The sequence below is a fragment of the Berkeleyomyces rouxiae genome (assembly GCF_048999995.1).
Source record: "Berkeleyomyces rouxiae strain 22BRR77 chromosome Unknown BrBRR77_ptg000001l, whole genome shotgun sequence".
Taxonomy (NCBI): domain Eukaryota; kingdom Fungi; phylum Ascomycota; class Sordariomycetes; order Microascales; family Ceratocystidaceae; genus Berkeleyomyces; species Berkeleyomyces rouxiae.
In genome coordinates, this window is record NW_027396491.1 from 2,149,898 (window position 1) to 2,172,122 (window position 22,225).

A 22,225-nucleotide genomic window follows, 5' to 3' on the forward strand; every position below is an offset into this window, starting at 1 on the left:
AGTTAGAAACATCACACACAAGTCATCTTATTGGGAAAAAACAAAATAGAGCACACGCAAGACGCGCAACATGGTAGTAATTAAAAGCAAATTCAAGAAAAAAACTCGTCTCCTAGAGCAATCACAGTATACAAGCCAAAAAAACCAACTCTCTCTCTCGTTACGTTCAACGCTCACAGAACACCAAGTTCTAACGTACCTCTTACGACTCCTTTGTTACAGGACACGTCCGGCACCAACAGCGGAACTTTTGTCTTGCGTTTTGGTTTTCTTAAGAGCCCTGCCAAGCTGAATCTCGCCCAGGAAACCCGCAGGTCTTCCTCCACCAGCAGCAGCGGCACCGGCGCCGATAGAAGGAGCGGAACCAGCAGGAGGGGGGGGAGGAGGCGCACCGGCGCCGGGAGGAGGGGGCGGAGGTGGAGGAGGAGGACCACCGCCTGGAGGAGGAGGGGCAGCACCAGGAGCCGGGGGCGGCGGGGGAGGAGGAGGCGGAGCAGAAGGCTCGCCGGCAGGCATGGGAGGAGGAGGAGGGGGGGCAGGAGGAGCATCACTAGCAGGAGTTTCAAGGTCCTCAGCCGGAGGAGGAGCAGCTATCGGCACAGGAGGCGCAGAAGATGACATTGGGGGAGGGAAGGGAGTTGACTCGATAGGAGAAGGCGAGCTCGGCTTTTCTTCAGTAGCAGAGAGGGGGCGGGGAGGCGCCATGGTGCTGAACAGCAGCGAAGCCAACTGCGCAGCGCTGTTACCGCCGGGTCGGCCGTCGTCAGACTCATCGTCAGAGTTGTCATTGTCAGAGCCCCAGCCGTCGTCATCCGAATCATCGTGCTTGTCACGAGAGATGGACAGCGTAGGCACAGCTGGAGCAGCAGGTGCAGGCGGAGCCGGTGTCGAGGCCACAGGCGGCGGGCGGAAGAAGGGGTTAGTAGAGGTATCAGTGGTAGAGGCGGGAGCCGCAGCAGAAGCAGCAACAGGAGCAGGAGGAGCAGGAGCATCGGCGGCAGCCGAAGTTGACTGCGACATCATGCGGAAGAAGGGGTTTTTGCTTTCAGTATCAGCAGCAGCCGGGGCTGGAGAAGGAGGGGCAGCCGGAGCGGGGGGAGCCGGCGAAGAAGAAACGGCAGGGGAGACTGCAGCAGGGAAAGGAATATCCTCAACGGCACTGTTGATTGTGGTCACTGGAGCCTCCCGAGAACCAACTTCTTCAGGACCGTCATCGTCATCAGATGAATCGCTATCGTCATCATCCATGGCAGCCAGCTGGCGCTGGAGCTCTTCCTCACGCTTGTGAACAGCCTCAATCTCAGCTCTGCGTGTAGCAGCCTTGGCTTCACGGTCTTTGGCCTCGGCCGCAGCAGCCTTCTTCTTCTTCTTTTCTTCCTCTTTCCGAAGCTTATTCTGCCGAACCTGCTCCTCCAGGGCCTTTAGACGGGACTCGGCAGCTTCACGCTCGGTATCAAAGTCATCGACGGGAGCTGCAGCTGGAGTGGGCTCAGGCTTGGCGACGGGTGCTTTACGGGCTGCGGGAGGAGGAGGGGCTTTCTTGGGTTCCTGCTTGGGCTCTTGCGGCTCAGCAGGAGTGGGGACACCTTGTTCCTCGGCAAGACGAGCTTGGCGTTGAGATTCACGGCGAGAATCCTCCTCTTCAGCTTGGCGGAGCTTGGCTTCACGCTCACTACGTTCCCGCTCCATTCTCTGAGCAGCAGACTCGCCCGGCTTGCTAGGCGCCTTAATGCCCAGGGCAGCTAGACGTTCGGCCATGCGCTGCTCGGCCTGTTGCTTGATGAAGGCGGCACGTTGCTCGGGAGTCTCATACGAAGAGTATGACCCACCGGCACTTGGTGCAGGAGAAGAAGTCTTGGTAGGAGCAGCAGGGCTTGAGGTGGAAAGTCTAGACGCGGGGGAGTCGGTGCGTGTAGGAGGCTCGGCACGCAGGCTACGCTTGTCTTGGGCTCTGAGACGAGCAGCACGACTATCACGCTGGAGATCGAAGATGAACTCACGGATTTCATCTTCAACACCGAGAGCATCCTCCCAGCGGCGACGCTCATGTTCGCTGGAGCTATCCTTCATTTCGCTCTTGAGATTCTCTTCAATGCTACGAGAGAACTCACGGACACTGTCCTCAACATCCTGAACCATGCGCTCGTTGTTCTCCCGCTCGTAACGAACCTTCATGCTTTCCTCCTCCAGTCTCTTGGGGGCATCCAAGTCTTCAGAAGCGCCCTCGATCTTGCGGCCAGTCAGTGCAGCAGTGCGTTGCTGCATCATAGCCTTGGCACGGGCCTTGAGGCGATCAGACTCAGTGATAGAACCACCAGGGCCAGTGCCTATGATGCTCGTAGCACTGCCAGGATACTGCTTAGCATCACTCAGACGGAACAACTCCAGACGAGTTTCGGCAATCTCCTTTTCAGTGCGACGCACGGCCGAAGCCAGCTCGGGGATCTTGTCAGTGAGATTTTGAAGTTGGCGTTTCAATGAGCGTCTCTCTGCATCTGAATCACCGGTTGACAGTGAGGCATCAGGATGGGCGTCAATATCTTCCTGAACCCGACGAATACGACGGTATAGATCATCAGCGTCACGGCGGTCACGGCGGTCCAAAATATCGTCCTCTTCTGCGTTTTTCTCATCCTTGAAGTCCATGGCATCAAGCAAAACCTGCTTCTCGCGAACCTTCTTGCGCAGTTGGTCAATGGTGAGATCTTCGTCATTGTTGGCCAGGCTATCAGGCTGAGGCGAACGGTTGTTGGCTCTCCGGCGGGCACTTGATCGGTAGCCAACATCATCGTCGTTGTTTTTGAAAACAGTAGCATCCTTGCGCCCGCCAATGCTGGCACCACCACCGCTTTTGAACGAGTGATTTTTGGCGTAGCTGACGCCAGTCTTTTGGGGAAGAAGGGCGGCTCCAGAGTTCTTACGAAGCTCAGATTCTTCGTGAAGCATGTTCTTCATAGCACCAATAGACTTGGTAAGATTACGAGTAGAGGGTGGTACCAGCTCTGGGGGCAGGGTGTTGGGAACGGGATAGCCGTTGAGCTTGCGGTAGATTAGATGCATAGCAATGGCAAACTCATCCATGTCCAGGCGGCCCTTGTTGGCGCTATCAGCAAGAGTCCAAATGCGTTCAAGATCGGGCTTTTCCAGGCCACTCTGCTCAAAGATCTCGCGAGCCTGGCTGCCAGCGATGAACCCTTTGTTGAGGCCATCCCAAGTGCTGAACAGGCTGTCGTACCGAATCTTCTCGTCCTTTGTGATGGCCCAAGGAATCACAGCATTACCCTGGAGGCCAGAGGTAGTGAAAGATCCACCCGCACGGTCATTTTGAGGCATCATGCGGGCAGCAAGAGCATCGATGTTGGGCAGACCAGTAGCAGGCGTGTTCACAAGACCCCATTGGCCAGGACGGCCGGTAGGCTGAGCATTTAGAGGGGCAGCCATGGGGGCAAGACCCGATGAGAAGCCTGTGGGCATAGGAGGCATGGGGGGACGCGGGCCATTGTAGCCGGCGCCCTGAGTGTTGAAGCCAGTAGCCTGGGGCTGAATGCCGGTTTGTTGAGGCTGGAAACCGGTAGGTTGAGGCTGGAAGCCAGTGGGTTGTGATTGCTGGATCTGGGGGACCTGCTGGGTTCCAGGGAATCCGGTCATCTGGGCTTGCAGTAGCTGCGAGTTTGAAGGCTGAGGCTGGGGCGCAGTAAGAGGTGTCGCGCGGCCAGATGCATTTGCTTGTTCGGCAATGCTGAAGTTGATGATATCCACCATGCTTGAAACTTCATTCTTAATAGTATCAGGAAGCATGGAAGGCAAGACTTTCCCAGTAAGCTTGAGATTGCATAGGTACATAGCGAGGGCGAACTCGGGGAAGTGGAGCTGGCCAGAGCGAGTAGTATCGGCGAGCGTCCTGCGAGAAAGGAGTTAGTACATTCAAGTTTGAAAAGAGACGCATAAAGAGAAGTCGTACCAGATTTGAGACAGAGCGTCACCATCCAGACGCGACCGGAGAAGCAGATCGCGGGCCTTGTCTCCAGTCATGGTGGTATTGCCGTCGCCAACCGACTTGGTGAAGAGGTTTTCAAAGCGGGCTTGGTCAGATGCAGTGATGAAGGACAGGCGAATGTTGGGGATCGGGTTTGGCTTGGAGGGTGTTGCTGGAGCCTGTGGCTTGGAGGTCTGGAACGACGCGGCCATCTGAGCAAAGCCAGTGGCCTGCGGCTTCTGCGGCGGGGCGGGCGGCGGCGGGATCAGCGAAGGGGCCGAGGAAGTCTGCTGCGGCGGTGTGACGGAAGGAAAGCCGGTGGCCTGGGGCAGCTGTAGACTCGGCATCGGTTGCTGATGCTGTTGCTGCTGCTGCGGCTGGAACTGCGATTGTTGTGGCTGCTGCTGGAATTGCTGTTGGAACTGCGCCGGTATCGAGGGCATGGGGGGCATGGCCGACTGCTGGAACTGCTGCTGCTGCTGAGGTTGGAAGCCGGTGGTCTGTGGCTGGAAGCCAGTCCGCTGAGGCTGGAACGCAGTGGGCTGAGGCTGAAGACCAGTGGCCTGGCTCATCATGGGCTGCGGCTGCTGTTGCTGTTGCTGGCCGGCCATGGGAAAGCCGGTGTATTGGTTTTGCAACGGCTGCGGCTGGCCGAAGCCGGTGGGCTGTGGAGCAAAAGGTTGCTGCTGCGGCTGCTGGCCCATCATGGGCTGCTGTTGCTGGCCATAGGCAGCACCATATTGCGGCTGCTGCTGCTGGCCGAAGCCCGTCGGGTTAGGGAACATTGGAGGGGCCGGATCGGATGCGCGATGCCGAGAGCCGGATCAGCGAAGAGGTCGAACGAGCGGCTCGGAATAAGCCAGAACAGATGGCTGGCTAGCACTCGGGATTGGATTCGGCTCCGGGGCGATGGTGGTGGTGATGATGATGACCGGGCTTGGAAGCGGGAATTACGGCGGGCGAGAATGAAGCTCGCTGCGTGGTGCGCGCCGCAATCAATTTGACGGGGACAAAAGACAAAGGGCGATAATTAAAGCGAATGGCAATGAAAAGAGCAAAACAGGATTTGGGGTGTTTTAACTATAGCAGAGAAAGTGGTGATAGGGGCTGATACATGCACAAGGCTCCAGGCGAAGAAACCAGGAAACAAAAGGCGTGGAGGTTTGGGTTTCGGGGTGGAAGGCGAAGCTGTGCAGCAGGATGCAGAAAGCAAAAGCTCAGCCAAAGAGCTCATTAAACCATCAAAAGCCGGGGGAGGGCAAGGGCCATAAGATGGATTGAGCCCACTGGAGCGCCAGGGCAGATCCGGCGGACTACAGCTCACTGAAGCCTACCAAGGCCCACTAAAGCCTGCCAAAGACAGCTAGAGAGCCCTGGAGCAATGAGGCCGGCTTCACTGGAAGAGGCAACGTGGACGTGGACGTGGGCAAACCGCCACTCACAAAAACAAAAAAGTCCAAATGAAATGAAATAAAATACGACACGCAATCATGCAGTCAGTCACGCGCCCACAGGAGCTTTTGCTTTGGTAAAAAAGAAAAAAAAAACACAAACACAAACACAATGCTGCGCACACGGTGTTTTGCTGCAGATTTCCAGCAGTTTACCTCTCAGTACTATTGTCCTGAAGCCTGAAGCTTAAAGCAAATGCCAGTGGGGCCTATCCCTTAGTGCAAGCGGAATCGCTGGAAACTGCATGTGGCCACGTTCCGTTCTAAACGTGCAGGTAGGTATAAACAGGCATTAGGGAGACTCAAGCGAAAGATACTTAGGGTTACATGGGTTACTTTGCCACACGTCCTTGTACTACTCAGCTGCCGTGATCGGACTGCCGACATCGTTCCATGTAAAGACCCTGAGCTTTGCATATTTACACAACTGACCACATATGAATCCAACAGCGGCAAAGAGAGAAATCTGCATTGGATGATGACTTGTTTTCTGCCAGCTAACCAACTCTAAGAATGAGCCCATCGTCTTGCTTCACCGCCCACCTGGCAGAACTCAACGAAATCTGGCTACTGTTGATTCGACCCTGGGGTATCTCTGACTGAATATGAGGCCATTGGAAACTTTTGGTAGCCCATCCAAGGCGATATGCTTTGGAAGTGAATGTCACTAGTTATATGCACAGGTACAGGAGAATTAGAATTCGTACACATGTAGTCAATCATCGTCGGTGCCTTGTTACTGTTACACATGCTTTGCTGGCTACAAAAAAAACGGTCCTGTAGCTTTTCTGCCCCTTTCCCGAATTGTAACTCGCGGGCGGTGTGTCCTCCATGTTGGCCTTTTGTCTCCCCTCCCCCATTTTTCTTTTTTTTTCTTTCTTTTTTCTTATCTGATCTTTCTCCTCGCATCTCCACCGGGTCGAAACGAAGAACAAAACTGCCCAACATGCCCGAGTCTCTGACGTCGCGCAAGTATTTCGACGGGGTCTACATCCCCATGGGCCTGATTGTCTTTGGTGTCTACATTGTCAAGAAGGAATGGATCCCCTACGCTGTAGCTCTGGCTGTGGCTCTGGGCACCTACAAGTTCAACAGCATGCGTGAGTTGACTCCGATTCTCGATTCCTCAGCAGATTTTAATACTAACGTCATCTCGTTACAGAGCCCAAGAAGGTCCTCAAGCCTGACGAGTTCCAGGAGTTCGAGCTGAAGGAAAAGACCATCATCTCGCACAATGTGGCCATGTACGTTACCCTCCCCCAGCTGGGGCTGTTCTGCTACTCCACTGCCCATGAACCCCTCTAACCAGCTTTGTCTCCAGCTACCGATTCGCCCTTCCCGAGCCCACCTCCATTCTCGGCCTGCCTATCGGCCAGCACATCTCCATTGGCGCCAACCTACCCCAGGCCGACGGCAGCAGCAAGGACATTGTCCGCTCCTACACCCCGATCTCGGGCGACGAGCTCCCCGGCTATGTTGACCTGCTCATCAAGTCGTACCCTACCGGAAATATCAGCAAGCACATGGCGACACTGGCCGTGGGCCAGACCATCCGCGTGCGTGGCCCCAAGGGCGCCTTCGTCTACACGCCCAACATGGTCCGCCACTTTGCCATGATTGCCGGCGGCACGGGCATCACCCCGATGCTGCAGATCATCAAGGCCATCTCGCGTGGCCGCCAGGCCGGCGACATCACCGAGGTCGACCTGATCTTCGCCAACGTCACACCCCAGGATATCCTGCTCAAGGAGGACCTCGACGAGCTGGTCGCCTCCGACAACAAGATCCGCGTGCACTATGTCCTCGACCGCCCGCCCGAGGGCTGGACTGGCGGCGTTGGCTACGTCACTCCCGAGATGATGGAGAAACTGCTGCCGAAGCCTGCCAAGGACTGCAAGCTTCTGCTCTGCGGTCCTCCTCCCATGACTTCGGGATGCAAGAAGGCTGCTCACGCTCTTGGCTGGGAGAAGGCCCGCCCTGTCAGCAAGCTGGAGGACCAGATTTTCTGCTTCTAAATATGTCGTTTATACGATCATAGCGCACTAGTGTAGAGCCTAGATTTTTCAGTACTACAAAATACATGTATATATTTGACATGCCAAACACTCTGAAATGAAAGAAACTACAAACCGAATGACATATTCCAAATGTACTAATAGTGAGATACTTGAACGGTTACAAGACAAATTTAACAAGTAAAAGAAAAAGGGAAAAGGAAGAAAAGAAAACGACACCCAAACGCCCGCCATCTGTCTTTACTTAATCATCCGCCATGCTTGTGTCTGCCGCCGCGTTGCCACCGGCCTCCTCGTCGCTCTCATCGTCGTCGATAACACGACCGCGTCTTCTCTTGGTCGTCACGTGCGAGACCTCTTCGTCATCGTCATCCACGTCCATCTTTTCAGCCGCCGCTGCCGCCGCCGCCGCCGCCGCCGGTGCGGCTGCCGCCGGACTACCCGCCCGACTGCTACCAGCATCGCTCGCGTCAATCTCGTTTGCCTCTTTGGCCAGTCTGCGCTCGGCCTTTTCGAGCTCATCCTCGGACTCGTCGTTGGCGTTGGAGTCGTCGCTATCGTCAATCATCTCAGCCGACTTGAACTTGCCGTTGTCGCGGGACGACGGCTTGGCGGCAGCCGCCTTGGGCGCCAGCTTGCGCTTCTTGGTCTTAGGCGCCGCGCGCGCACCGTCGTCGTCATCGTCGTCATCCGAGCCGTTCAGACTGCCAGACTCACTATCGCTGCCGGCCGCCCTGGACTTTTTGCCGCGGCGCGACTTGGCGCTGCCGCGCTCGCCATTGCGCGGAGCAGACTTGCGCTTGCGTTTGACGCGGCCGCCTTCGCCGTCCGACGTCATCTCGGCTTCGTTGATCTGGCGCTCCTTTTCGGCCAGCTCGTCAGCCATTTGCTTGTCACGCTGGGATAGGATAAGACGCTCCTGTCGCACACGCTCTTTGCGAGCCTCCTCAACGGCTTCCAGGGCCTTGCGAGCTTCCTCCTTGCGGCGCTGCTCTTCCTCGCGCTTCTCGTTGGCGATACGGAGCTTCTCAGCGTTGCGGCTCTCGTACTCTACCTGGACTGCTAGGGCACGCTCAAGCTGTTTTCTCTGAGTGTTGCGCGCCATGTTTGCACGTTGCTCAATGTCGCTTTTGGGATATGGGAGGTTAGGTAGAGTTGCAATCTCTTCAAGAGTCTTGATAGCCTCGTCCAAGCCTTCTGAAGCCTGCTGTAACTGAGCACACGTCCGCATTTTTTCACCGAGACTATGAATGGTGGACGCCAGCTGAACCTGCACAAAAGCAACATTGAAGCGAAGATGCACCTGTTCAGGAGCCGATGCCAGAGCCTATTTTCTGTTAGCGAGTTTCTATAAAAAAATAGAGATTGAAATGTGGTCTTTTGAATTACCTTCTTCGCGCACTCCAACGCGCGTGTGAACGAGTCGAGGTCACGCTCGCTCCGACCACGGTGCATCAACACACGGCCGAGGCAGGACAGGATAACGCTGTCATTTTCCTTGCCCTCCTTACTGAGGGCCATTTCGTAGTTCTCAATGGCCTTGTTGAACTGTCGTAGATCGGTATAGATGTGGCCGAGGTTGATGTAAGGATGGGGCTGATCCTTGATTGTCTCGCGAACCTTGATGAAGATGGGAAGCGCCGCCTTGAGGTCCTTTTTATCCTCCACCAACGCAATCGCAACGCCGGTTGCAGCAAAGGCATTCTTGGGGTCCAGCGCCAGGGCCTTGTCGAAAAACTCGAGGGATTTGTTGTAGATGGCGCTGCGCTTCTGCTTGTCCTGTTCCGAATCGCGGCGCATTTCACGTGCCTGCATAAGATACAGGTTGCCCATGCCAATCAACGCATAGCGGTCATGCTTATCGTAGTTTTGCAACGTGTGCTTGAAGTGGCGAAACTCGAGATCCTCGTTGATGTTGGCAGGTCGCTTTCGTGAGACCTTGCCAAGGTACCAGCCGTACAGAGCGCGAACTTCCAAGTCGCTGTTGTTCTCTTGGTACAGCTTGGAAATCGCATCAGGGCCCTCCTTGTGGGGCGACTGCCGCAACTTGATGTAGGCTAAGCGAGTCTGGGCGTCGGTGTAGCCGGGATGGCGAGCCAAGATGCCCTCGTACATTTTCACAGCCTCATCAACCATGCCTTGGAACTCGTAGCTGCGTGCGAGATTGAAGCTAATGGTAGTAACCAGGCCATCCGTATCAGCATCAGGCGCTTTTTCATTGACCTCGAGGCAAGCGCCCATGGCAGCTTGGAACATGTCACAGGCCTGTGAATGCTTTTCAGCTTGCTCGAGGAAGCAGCCCACATTGTTGAGGAGTTGGGGAGGCAGCTGGTGGCGGATCTCAGTTAGAACGCGGGCATCCTCCTTTTTCTTGACAGCGCGGATTTCCTCGTCGGTAGGGCTTTCACTCTCGTATGAGTAGTTAGCCACGGGCTTTTCGGAGGCTGGAATCTGCTCCAACTCGAAAGCCTCGACTTGAAGAAGACACTGGAGGGAGTTCTCGGGGGACTCCATCTCATACAAGCGAGCAAGATTCAAGAGCACTGAGGGGTCGACGGGGATGTTGCGCTTAGGATCCTTCCAGGCCTTGCGTACCAGCTCCAGATAGTGGATAGCCTTTTTTGCCTCTTGTGACTTGTCCTCCTTGGTTTCGGCCGCCTCATTAACAAACACCTCCTCGGCGTAGATAGCGCCCAGGAGGACCATGGCTTCGATGCTTCTGGATTGCTGGATCATCTTCTCCAGACGTAGCTTGGCTTCACCTAGATCGCTGCGCATGACGGCAATCTGCGCGGCACCAAACTTGGCCGGGAGGTATCCGCGATCTCCACCGCCCCGCGCTTCATCGGCGCGTCTGTAATAGTCACTAGCGAGAGTGAGATTGTTGCCGTAGTGTTCTTTCTTGGCCAGAAGGTACCAGCCATCGCTGGCAATGGCATTGATGTCGGTGTACTGGATTGCTTTGTGGGCTAACGAGTCGGCATTAGCAAAGTTTTTGCGGGTGAGGAAGTAGTTGGCAAAGGTCGAGCAGGTAAGAGGGAGATTTTTGTCGAGCTTGAAGGCCGTCTGTGTGTATTCAGTCATGGCCTTTTTGTAGAGTCTAAGAAACTCGGCGCTGTTGGCAGGCACACGCCCGCTGGCATCGAGATAGTAGATACCCAGTAAACTATTCGCCCACTTGTTGGGGCTAACCTCGAGCGATCGTTCCCAGGCAACCTTAGCGTCGCCCTTGAAGCCAAGCTGCCAGAAGCAGCAACCAATACCGATTCTCGGATCTGGATCTGTCAGGCTGGGCATTTTCTGAAGCACTTGTTGGTAGCAGGTAAGCGCTTGTGCGTATTTGCCCATGGAGAAGAGCGTGCGACCCTTGCCCATCATGGCCATCATGTTCTTCTGGCCCGAAACACGCAGAGCCTCGTCAAAGGACTTCAAGGCGCTGTGCAGCAGGTCGTCTCTCTCGCTGGCATTGTTGCCTTTGCTGGGGCTCTGCAGCGAGGCCTGTAGCAGGAGGAGAACACCGCGGGCAAGGAAGAGAGGAGGGAAGGCCGGGTTGATGCGTAAAGCCTCGTTCAGCGAGGCGGTAGCCTGGTTGAGAAAGTACTCCTTGGTCCTGACCTCGCCGGCCTGGGCGCCGGTGGGCGCAACTCGCGGAGCTTCGCGGGCCTTGTAAAGATAGAGGAAGCAGAGCCCGCAGGTCATGCTGACCTTTTCGCGCGGGCTGGAAGTCTGCAGCACCTGGCCGGCACGAACCAGCATCTCGATGGCGTGGTCTGCCTTGTTCTTTTTGGCGTAGGCCATGGCCACGGTCATCCAGTAGATGCGCGCGGCCTGCTCGTTTTCAAGAAGTGTGCAGAGTTCGGTCGGATCGTCAATCAGCTCGTCCAGGTCGACCTCGACGGCCTCGTCTTCCTGGTCGCGCACGGGGATATCGATCGCAGACGGGATGTCGGAGAAGCGTTTGGCCGGAGCGCCGTCGCTGCGCAGACCGCCGGTCGAGCCATTGCGGGCAGCTGTTGCCATGGTGGAGGAGAGGGAAAGAGGGCGATGGGGACAGAGTCGCCAGGGCAATTGGTCGAGGGTTGGTTGAGAATCTGGTGAGGCTTGAAAGCTTAGGGGCGCGTGTTGCGAATATTGCGATGCGGATCAGGATCGCAAGGCTGGAGCTGAAAAGGACAGCCAAGGTTGTGGGTTACGGCTAACTGGTCCCTGACATAAGCCGGCGACGGGAGCCAGTGCAAAAAAAGATTAAAATGCAATTTTTCGGACTATCAAGAAAGCCGTGGGGAGCCCAGAGACTGGGTAAAATAGACAAGAATTAGGTTTGCTTCATCAGTTGGGAGCTGCAGCATAGGCAAATTGTTGTTGCGAGGCTGAAATAGAGGCTAGGAAGACCGGGAACATTTAAAAGTGGGGCCTGACCGAGACGGGATAGGTAATCTAAATCTAACCTCACATCACGATGCAGCTATTCTGAGGCTAGTAAGACTCCAATAAATTCCTTCACCGACGACTTCACAGTGTACCAGCAGTAACAGTAGTCAGCATGGAAAGGCTATGGCAGCCGTGGAGAGGCATAGTGTAGCTAGCTGGGTGTTTACTTGGCGGAGCAAAACAGTCCTCCATTGACTAGCTGTGCTGGGACAACAGCAAATGGTGCTTGGGGTGTCGCCAAGATGGCGCCCAAGTCTAGATTCCCTATTTTTCCGAGCATAAAGTAGCAAATTCAAGCGTCTCCAATCTTGGAAACACATTCACGGGTCTCCGTCCATGTCTCTCTATTCTTTTTCGCCCATTCAATCTGGATCTTGGCATATGCAATCTGGACGGCTTATTGTTAGCATGATATCGCCAGAGCACGGGCTCGAGTAACTCTCACCATGTATCTTTGGAGGTCCGACTCCTTGTCAGCCTGGAAGCGCTTCATGTCCTTTAGAATGCTAGCGCTGGCATCCTTGACGTCCTGTTCTGCCACGACTTGAGCTTGCTCCAGATGCTCAATGCTTTCCTTTGTTTTTCCCATCATATCACGCCGCGATCGCTCCGGGTCGACATCGGCAACTCCCTGAATGGCTTGCCGTAGAGGCCCAAAGATCTTGTTGGTAATCGAGTTTGTGCTGGGCATTTTGCGATGCAATGGCGTTGGTTCAGGAGCGCCCTGGCGTGCTGAAGGCGCCGGGAAATCGCCGTGGGTAGGGGGGAAATCCGAGTCAAACGAGTCTGCATCGTCTGCATCGCGGCTATTTGTTGTTGGGGATTTGGGAGTAGTCGGCTTTGTTGATGCGCCCGGCGCAGAAGATGAGGGGAAATTTGCTTGACTGCTACTGAGGTACTGCTCAATCCGCTTTGCCTCGGCCTCACTACGCTCGAGTTGCGCTAGCAGAGCCTTCTTTTTGGCGAGCTCATCTGTCGTCATATCCTGCTGCACCCGCTTGAGCACCCGATAACGCAAGACATTGCGTACCACGCCGGCAAATTGCGCATTTTCGCGCATGGGCTCGGCAAAGCTAGCTCCGAGCCCTGTTGCTAGATCTTCTGTCGCAAGATATGTTGAATCTGAAGCGTAGCCAACCTTCTCTATAGCATCACCCAGCATCTGCTCCTGATCGGAAAGCGCAAATGCATTGAACTTGCCGCCCAGCTCGCAGTAGTCAGCTGCTAGGTTGGTGAGATGGCTCAGGGTGCGTTTGTTGACCTTTTCCAGAGGCCCTGAGAGAAGCAGCTCGAGGTCCTTGATAGAAGTCTCAAAGGCAAGAAAGTACGGGTCAAGCTCGTACTCGGTAAGCTTGACATCGTTAGGGGGGAAGCGCGCCGGTATGCCAGGACTAATCGACGGATCGTGCACAGGGCCCCTCAACTTGGCAGAGGCTGACGGAACAGGAAGCCAATTGTGTGCCGGAGTAGGGTTTGCCATGTCTAGAGGGGGGGCCTTGAGAATTGATTTGGGAATAGTAGAGACGGGAGGAGAGTGAAGAACCTCGGTCTACATGCCGTTAGCCTTATCGTGATAACATGGCTTCACAGTCAAGCACGGTAAAACTTACCCAGCTGGCATTGGGGTCAAGAAATCGCCACCATACGCCGTCGGCCCTAACCTGCTCCATTCGACGACATCTATTCAAGAATACGGCAAGCATGCGCTTGCGCAGGTCGATGATTTGTTGGTCCTGTTTGGCTGACGTAGGCCTGGCAGCATAGTCGGCCATTGTGTGCTTCTCTGGAATGGGAGGAATGATGAGCGTGGGATGGAGGCGAATAAGGGCATCACGCAAGGATGCAAACTCGGAGTATCGGCGGCGCACTTCAAGGTCCTGTGGGGGAAGGGTTAGCCTTCAAGATCGGCCAGTAGCTCTGCGAGAGAAACTTACGCCGGTGCGGATTGTGTAAACGATAAACTTGCCACCCGTCTCGGGGCTTTTGCCGGCGTCTGTGATGAGGATGGGGATTTCGGGGTTCTCGTAGATGATCTGCTCAATGCGGCTATCGTAGCCTCCAGGCTTTCGCAGCGGCGGCACGTCATCGTCACTGTCGGAGTTGTGGTCGCGAGTGGCAGTCCGGTTCCGAGATCTTGCGTCCTCGATCTCATCCTCATCCGACGACGGCGTGTGTAGCCGATTGCTACGGGCAACTTTGGAGTGGGTGTTAGCAAGAGGGCCAGAGAGGGCGCACAGCACCTTGCCGGAGAATCAAACGACATACCCTCGCGGAGCACCGGCGATGTTGGAGCTATGGAAGATGAGGAAAACGACTCGCGGCGGTCGAAGCCGCTGCCATACGGGTTGTTGTCTTCGTCGTTCCACATGCTTTCAGCATCGGGGGATACAGCAGGTGGATGAATGGGAGGGGAAATCAGAGCACGGCGATGAGAAAGAATGATTATCGTAGATTGCAGCGAGGCAAACGACCAGGAAGTACCGCCAGATAAAAAGGAAGCAAAGGCCGCTGCTGGGAAAGACTTGAAGAAGGAGAAACAGAAGCCGGTTGGACCAAGACAAATGGAGGAGCACGAAAGCGTCGATGAGAGGCGATGGCGGCGGGAACACAGAAGACGGCTGCTGATGCTGGTGCTGGTGCTACTGAAGCTGGCACTGAAGCTGGTGCTGAAGCTATGGGGCAAACGGGCTGTCAGAGACCCTCAAAAAAACTCAAATCGCTGCGGCTTTACTGGGCCAAAAGACTATCCCAAGACGGCGATGGGTGGGAGGGAGGGTGAGCTTCTGTAAAGTTACATAATACTTCTGGCGGAGCCAAGCCCCAAGCTCTGAGCTTGCTCCAGCCACGCTGACTTCGCGGGGGAGGGTCATTCGGGGCGGGGCGAAACGCTGTCACGTGCAAAACAAGAGGACGAGCTTCTGTATTTTAGCGGAGTTTCAGAAGCTGGAAGGCCTAAATCCACAGGCTTACAGGCTTGGTGATGGCGTGGGGAATCTGTGCATGTGGAGGGTTGTAACTAACCCTAGAAACCATCAAGCAACTAGGTCATCTTGGCTTTTGCACGCTGACAACCGAGAACTTACATATGTCTCACCAAGAGCTTCAACTTCAAGCATTGATCATCCAACTAACTATAGCAGTGTTGACAAGCGCTGTGCGTGCTACTTATTAAAAGTACTAACTATTGTTATAGAGACTCCATGTCCTAATTCTCGCGACACGCTGCAAGCGCGAGAATCAAGGAGAAAAGCAAGACACACGATGATTCTCGACCGACCATGGTCTTCCACTTTGTGAGAATGTAATAGACCCTCTAGACCTCGTACGCTGCCGATTGCTCATGCAATTTCTTGTTCTCCTTCTTACATGGCATGATGGCGCGTGGCGCTGGCTCGACCGCGACCTCGAATAGTTACTCTCGTAGTCCGAGCCCGACACCACGTCCGTGTCCTCGTCGCTTGAGTCTATGCTGCAAATGCAGCCGTTGCCACTGCTGCAGCTGCTGCTCTCAGCTTCTCGGTCACTACTTTGCTGTGTGTCGGTGTGTTCCGCGCCACTTGGTCTGACAGACGTGGGTTGCTCCTAGCTGGCCGTCTGGTTGGCGGGACGTGCCGTGGCGGGCGGTAAAGGCCTAGGGCTGTCCTGGGATGGCTTTGGCTCAAGAGCTTTCGGTTTGTCGGGACTGGATAGGCGGCCTTCATCAAAGGAGCTGGCTGCATGGAGAAGGGACATGTTCCTGGCAATTTGCCGTAGGTGTTCCTGGTAGACCTTCTCAGGTTGTTCTGGCTTGCCGTCCCTGTCACTACACTTGACTGGTTCGTTCTCCTTCTTTGCCGAGCCCCTGTCTTTCTCGGAGCTGTTCTGTTTGCTGGAACTTGAGTCTCCCGCCTTCTTGTCCTTGCCTTTGTCCTTCTTGTGTTTGCACTTCTTTTCACTACCCGACTTGCCCGGTTCCTTTTCTTCACCATCCTTGTTACCATTTTCATCATTTTTGGCCTGCTTGTCGTCGGCCTGCTTGTTCTTATTCTTGCCTTCACTGTTGGCGGGCTCTGGAGGCGTAGGAGTTTCATTAGTCTTCTTGTTGGCATCCTCAGTGGCTTTGGCCTCTTCTTTTGTCTTCTCGGCATTGCCCTGGTTCTTGTCAGCAGGTTGGGGGTTCTCTGTCGTGCGTTCCTTCTGACGAGACTGTTTCTTCCGAGATCGATGACGGCGGCTAGCAGAGACGGGCTCGGCTTTTTGACCAAAAGCGTAATGACAGTTCACGCAAAGGTTGCCGTTTTTGTAGAACTGGGAGATATTCATGCGAAAATCGCATGACTGGCAAACCCTGGTGTCTTGGGAAGCTTCTACTGTTGACCCAGTATTGGTATTAGCAAAGTCTTGATTCACATTGGTCAAATCTGCTCTCGGCAGAAGACAGGCTTTGGGGGGGGGGGGGGGGCATACAATCACTCTCAGCTTCATCGACATCGCTGTCTGGAAAGTCTCTACCGTGGGCTATGTGGCGGTGATGTCGCTTCTTGTCGTCGACGTGGTTCCAGGCGCGGTGGCTTTTGTTGGGAAGATTTCTGTGCACACCAACGCCCTTGACTCGCAGATGACTGCGACCTTTGGCGTTCTTTGAACCATCATTGAGCTGCCAGCTCTCGGCGAGATGGAGGTACGACCTGTTGCTTTCAGATCGAGAACGCTGCATCGCTGGTGGCTCTCCGTCCATCTTGGCCTTCTTTCCTCCGGAGGACTTGGGGCTCTTGTCTTCCTTATCGTTGCCTACGTCTGGATTCCTATCTTTGGGCTTCGACTCAACAGGACTGGGAGCGTGAGGGGCGTCCAGAGGAGCAGCACCAGTAGCTCCTGGTTTGGCACTTGGCTTCGAGGAGCAGCCCATACACATTTTCATGATTCCGGGGAGACCGCCTGGCGAACCCTCTTTGAGGTTCTTGATCTTCTTCTTTTTCGACTTGCGGAAGAAGGAAAAGTAGACTATGACGGCGAGAATTATAGCAATAGAAACCGACACCAAGATGATACCGGCCTGGCCTCCTTCGTCCAGGCAGCTCCAACCACCAAAATCGCAGGCGTTGCGGGCGGTGATTTGATGGAGGCTCTTGTCATATCGCGATGGAAAGATCAACTCAAACTTTGGCGAGCGGATGGGCGCCATTGTGACGGTCGGTGGTGTGTGCTAAAAGGCAAAGGTAGCAGGTTGTGAGCTGAGGAGAGAAGGTGGACGGGCGGTGAAGACGGTTCCGTGAAGAATTTGCTCTATCTTGCTAGTCACAAGACCCAATCGGGAACCGCTCGAATCTAACACGAAGAAGAAGGAAGTTAGGGTGGACTTTGTAGGCAGACGGGGCAACCAATTGCTATTCTTCCAGCCTGGACCAAATGGTAGCCACCCCGATTGAACAGCGAGATGGTTGATGATTGGCGACAGTCGTGAGTTTCTAGACGGGAAGAAAAATATAGTAGTTGATGGGTTTCTGTCTCATGTGCCAATATTCCATCCCAAGATCATCTGTAGCACAAGTTGGTTTTGATTCTTCTTTCCTTTCCCAAGGGCATGTTTGCACCATACATCTTCTATTCAAGAAAAACCGTCCAAAAAATCCACCAAACCAAAAGGACATCGCTACCCAAAGTATTTCCACAAGAGTCCATGGTCCAAAGTCCCTCGCCAAAAACGCCAGAAAAGCACATGATAAAATAGGCTGAGCAAAAAGTGCTGCTCTCTTGCCGCTCATTAATCGCTAGATTGCACAGGCACAGCTAGCCTTCGCGTTCATGGCGCTTTTGCTGCCGCTGCTTCCACGCGTCTCTGATTTGGTTCTGCTCCGCCAGGAGATCCTTTTGCGAGACGCCGTCCTCGATGCTGCTCAGCACGCTGTGGAGCACTGTGTAGTGGTTGCCCTCGGATTTGTCGTCACGGAAGCGGCTGATGCGCCAGTTCTTTTGCTGGTCAAGGTAGCATTCTACGATGCGATTATCCAGGGGATCGCCCAGGCCTTTGAGCGTCTCCCACTCTTCCTCTGTGATGTGAACATCCTTGAAATATTTGTACTTGTTGGGGCCAGAGTCGCCCATGAATGTCCACAGCTCGGCTTTAGGGACGGATTCGTAGTCGATGTAGCGCTCCGTGATGCCGTCAGCAATGTCTTGGGCATCAGGCTCAACCTCAGGGAAGGACAGGCGCAAACGGCAGTCGACAGTGTTCTCCTCCGGGGGCTTCCACTTGAGGATGTGAGGGTCGGTGCCGTGCTTGTAGGGCGTGTTGCGACAGGTAAAGATAAGCCCGTCGTTTCCATGCTTCAAACTCGGGAGCACGCGGTTGAAAATCATCTCTGTGCCATAGGCAAACTGCATGTCTTTCAGTTGTACCTCGAAGGGCTGGTACTTGCGCTCATCTGGGAAGTTCGATAGAAGCTCCTTGTACGGTCGGTACACCTTCTCCTTGAAGTATGCTAGACGTTTGTCCAAGGTTCGGTCCATGAGGTTCATGCCGCCGAGCGTGAGGCAGTCGAAGACCAGGAAGCGTGGCACCATGTTGCCGTCGCCCTCGTCGTCTATGACTAGCTCGCCATCGATGAGGGTGCGGTCATGAAAGGCTTGCCGGTCCTCGAGAAGAGGGAAATGGAGGTTATGATTGTTGTTGTACCAATAATCGTTTTTGCGGTCAATTAGGTAGTGCGCTTCGCTGCCTTGGGACCCGGTCGTGAGATATAGCAAATATCGGATTCCATCGGATTTCTCGCAGACATAGTAGCTACAAAGACACTTGGTTAGCTACAGCTCCAATCTGCGACAACAAAATAATGACCAACTGACTCTTCTTGCATGAGCTCGCGGAGATGGTCGCGTGTGAAGCTCACGGGCTGAGCTCCAGGAAATGACGTTTGCGAACGACCCAGTAGCTGTGCAACTTCAGCTCTCAATTCCTGGACGCCATCTTTGTACGGAACTTTGATGCCAGGCTCCGAAATAGACACTATTGGCTGGTCCATTTCGCGAGTTTGTAGCAAATGAATGCAAAAGTAATGACGATGGCTCGTCCAAAGAAGCACATCGGCGTCGCCGTGGGATGGTTTGCCTTTCATCTTAATAAACACTCTGGTGAGATAAATGTGGGTCGCCCCGGTAGAGTGATAACCATAGCTGGGTCCGCCTAGTTGCATATATTTGTTCACCTTCACCAATCAACTATTGTGCCAACTACAAACATCGTCACAAAAAATAGTGTCAATAACTACCACAAGTTTATTTGAACCTTTTGTATTAACTTATCATATTGACATAAGAAATCATTTCCTGAAATAAAGTACAAAAAGACATGAAACTTTTAATATCAGGTTGTCCACTTGCGAAATACCACAACTCGCCGACACAACACCCAATCATTCATTAAATCATACTTGTCGTTTAATTAATCATTGACCACTCGACGTTCTTGTAGTTGAAATAAGCAATTGCTTGTCAGCTGGTTGATATTTACCACGTGGCAAAGAAGGCAGCAAGAGCTACTACCACAAGCATGGTGAAAGTCGACAGTCCCAAGCGGGATGAGGCGCTGAGCTGGTTGTGACCTGAAAATTCGCCGTGGGAGCCGTCGTCTGTCACAAGAGGCTTGTCACCAGTCGCTGTGAGGAATCCAGTACTGGCAGTACCAGCACTAGTATGTGTGACGTTGCCAGTGGCGAAAGGGGGCTGACCATCAACAATAGTAAAAGTGGTAACCGGCACAACGGTACCGGAGACAGTGTCAAGTACGGTGATGATTTGAAGAGATCTGACAGTGGTCGTGTCGAAAGTTGTGAAAGTAGGGGTAATAGTAGTGGTCTCAGTTTCGGTAAAGTTGTCAGACGAGGTCGCCGGGGTGGAAGTCGTGAAAGTTGTGTAAGATGAAACTGAGTCAGTGGTGTTTGTTGATGCAGTGATGGTGGTGGTGACGGTCACAGTGAAAGCTTCGGTGCATCCAGGATTAGATGGCGTTGTGTATCCGATAGTAGTCAGAGGCAATGATGTGGTTGCTGTTTTGATAAACCCCGAGCTCGTAGGGTAATGGTAGTTGCTGCCATTTCCATAGGGGGCGTCCGATGAAGCTGTGAAAGTGCCATTGTGAGGGAGGGTGCCAGTGGGGACGAGAAGGCTGGGAAAACCAGTTCCGTTGCTATGATGGGGATATTAGGACGTGATGTCTGATGAGGTTTTGAGATGGGAGAATGCTTACATGATCGGAGGGGCGTAGGGACCAGTCTGGAGTGACGGGGTCGAGGTAGTCAAGGCGGAGCCCGGAAGAGTGATGGCGGCCATGGTGGTTTTGTTGGCAAAACGAGCAGACAAGAACGCAGGAGGGCGAGATGAATAGACGCTGGTGCCAAAATCGTTGATGGAAGCGGTGCCAGAGGGGATGATGGGAGAAGAAGAAGTGAGAAAGGGAATGACGACGGGAACCGGGGAGTCATTTTGAACTTCCAGAGAAGCGGGGCCCGCACGACGCACACTTCTCGCACCTTCTTTGTGGGTCACCTTGTTATCCCAGTTGATGGTAGCTGCCATGATTGCAATGGCTGCTGCGATAGCAACCACAACAGCACCCAAAAGGGCGGTCAGACGGACCCAAAACATCCGCCGGGCATGCTTGACACGCTCGGGAGATATTTGGGGGACATCGCGATGGCCCGAGTTGTAGAGGGTGGGCTGACCATAGAGGCCGCCTTCTTGCGGCTTGTGAACCGACGACATTTTGATGCTGTAGGGCGATTATTAGAGACGGAGGTCTTCAAGATATCCGGCGTTGTGCGCAAAACCTCAGGACAAAAGTTGAGTTCTAGAAGGCGCGTTGATAAAGCTTACGTTGAAGAACCAAACTCGCTTGAAGAAACTACCATGTTTGATTAGCTATTTGTTATTGCGCTTTTAAGACCAGATGATGGTGTGCTTGTGTTGAAGTTGCTCCTACCTTGAGAGAGAAGCAATGTTTATCAACAATAACCTGAACGCGCAAGTGGGCAAGTTCTGAATTAACCGCAGCTATGTGACTTGCTGGGCGAAAAACAGGCGTAGAAGATGCAGTATCGCGGCAGGATACACTCAAGTTCCAGGCTTTTTTCTTCTCACTATAACTGGCGTGGTTGCCCCAGAGGAAGGCAGTTTGAAGTGGATGTTCGTGGTTGCCCTGACTATTGTTTGTCACCAAAAAATGGCAAGACCAAAAAGGAAGCTACCAAGCAGCTTCTCGATGGAAGGAGAATGTCCGGTAGAACCAGGTGCGTATTCAGGACAAGATACGTAGAAATCACGGCAGTCAAGTTTAATTGCAACGGTGGTGATAGCTGCCGGTAAGCTTTGCATCTCATTGTCCAGATCTCTAAAGGGGCCGGTTTTTCAAAGCCGGCGGATCCATCCTTCTTATGACATCAGTATCAAGAACAACAGCACCATGATTTCCACGCCGCCCACTTGGAAAGCATGATGAGACTGGCATGAAGACTAGGGGGATGTCTCTGATTGTGTGCCATCCAAGCTTCCAGTTTCTGGCAAGCGTGATGCATCAGACCCTGTTTCCATCCAGTCACCCACGGCTCCTTTCGCCTATCCGTGCTGGATGGTGCCCTTTTTTGGATCGACGGCAACAGGACCCTTTCTGCTGGAACTTGGAGCGTGGATACCATCGAACGATCGACAACCCTAAAGAAGTGACAAGGCAGTCATGTTTTGGCTACATGCTGGCAACGTTGATGTGTCTTGAAGCCTGAGACTGATGGAATGCTCGTGGTCATTGTTGTGCTCTCGGTAACAAGGCCGACCCATTGACTAGCTAACCAATGTAACAAGCCCACTTGTCGTTGAAAGAGGAGCACAAAGCTTACCTAACCGGAGCTTGCTAACAGGGATCTAGGGTCCACAACAAGTTGCTGCAAAATATGGAGCTCCAGGGCCAGAAACTTGATTTTCATGGCAACAAAATCTATGCGGGCTGGGCGGATGGCCATGCAGGTATGTAGATATTTAGCTACAGGGCCTCCAGCGTCTAGAAGGCCAGAGACGCTTGCAGTGAGATGCAGTTTTTCTTTGGCCGACAACATGTAGCAAATAGCGCACGAAGCAGATAGAATATCAGCAGCGCCCTGGCTAGCCACCCCATTGGGCGCTTACAATAATGGTTGCACAGTTGTGGCGAAACAGCTCACACGCGCGTCTGTCGCGTTGTCTGCATTCACTGAAGCCAAGTGAAGGACGGCCAGGCTTCAGTGGGTGGAGGCCTGTGCCCCTGAGCCGTGTGCTGTATTTTGACCTGTGCTACGCTGTAGCCGCCACGCATTCGCGGTGCTTAGGCCCAGCCCAGTCAGCCTAGT

General features: G+C 53.9%; 7 protein-coding genes across 7 annotated transcripts; 1 reads left to right on the forward strand and 6 right to left on the reverse strand.

The window, feature by feature from the left end:
• Positions 1-216: 216 nt before the first annotated feature.
• BROUX77_000625 (uncharacterized protein) lies at positions 217-4,761 on the reverse strand (the record flags this gene model as incomplete). The annotated part of the gene is made up of 2 exons (XM_073751209.1): positions 217-3,901; positions 3,962-4,761. The coding sequence occupies 2 exons, from the start codon at positions 4,759-4,761 to the stop codon at positions 217-219; spliced, it is 4,485 nt and encodes a 1,494-aa protein (XP_073608862.1).
• Positions 4,762-6,373: 1,612 nt separating this feature from the next.
• Positions 6,374-7,442, forward strand: BROUX77_000626 (uncharacterized protein; the record flags this gene model as incomplete). The annotated part of the gene is made up of 3 exons (XM_073751220.1): positions 6,374-6,527; positions 6,590-6,671; positions 6,749-7,442. The coding sequence occupies 3 exons, from the start codon at positions 6,374-6,376 to the stop codon at positions 7,440-7,442; spliced, it is 930 nt and encodes a 309-aa protein (XP_073608863.1).
• A 244-nt stretch (positions 7,443-7,686) lies between these two features.
• On the reverse strand, positions 7,687-11,462 carry BROUX77_000627 (uncharacterized protein; the record flags this gene model as incomplete). The annotated part of the gene is made up of 2 exons (XM_073751231.1): positions 7,687-8,769; positions 8,832-11,462. The coding sequence occupies 2 exons, from the start codon at positions 11,460-11,462 to the stop codon at positions 7,687-7,689; spliced, it is 3,714 nt and encodes a 1,237-aa protein (XP_073608864.1).
• Positions 11,463-12,165: 703 nt separating this feature from the next.
• BROUX77_000628 (uncharacterized protein) lies at positions 12,166-14,241 on the reverse strand (the record flags this gene model as incomplete). The annotated part of the gene is made up of 5 exons (XM_073751242.1): positions 12,166-12,261; positions 12,319-13,422; positions 13,484-13,750; positions 13,808-14,067; positions 14,139-14,241. The coding sequence occupies 5 exons, from the start codon at positions 14,239-14,241 to the stop codon at positions 12,166-12,168; spliced, it is 1,830 nt and encodes a 609-aa protein (XP_073608865.1).
• A 1,214-nt stretch (positions 14,242-15,455) lies between these two features.
• On the reverse strand, positions 15,456-17,037 carry BROUX77_000629 (uncharacterized protein; the record flags this gene model as incomplete). The annotated part of the gene is made up of 2 exons (XM_073751253.1): positions 15,456-16,222; positions 16,320-17,037. 2 exons carry the CDS (start codon positions 17,035-17,037, stop codon positions 15,456-15,458), a joined length of 1,485 nt encoding a protein of 494 aa, XP_073608866.1.
• A 605-nt stretch (positions 17,038-17,642) lies between these two features.
• Positions 17,643-18,874, reverse strand: BROUX77_000630 (uncharacterized protein; the record flags this gene model as incomplete). Its single annotated transcript, XM_073751265.1, has 2 exons — positions 17,643-18,636; positions 18,699-18,874. 2 exons carry the CDS (start codon positions 18,872-18,874, stop codon positions 17,643-17,645), a joined length of 1,170 nt encoding a protein of 389 aa, XP_073608867.1.
• A 484-nt stretch (positions 18,875-19,358) lies between these two features.
• Positions 19,359-20,612, reverse strand: BROUX77_000631 (uncharacterized protein; the record flags this gene model as incomplete). Its single annotated transcript, XM_073751276.1, has 2 exons — positions 19,359-20,037; positions 20,098-20,612. 2 exons carry the CDS (start codon positions 20,610-20,612, stop codon positions 19,359-19,361), a joined length of 1,194 nt encoding a protein of 397 aa, XP_073608868.1.
• Positions 20,613-22,225: the final 1,613 nt, after the last annotated feature.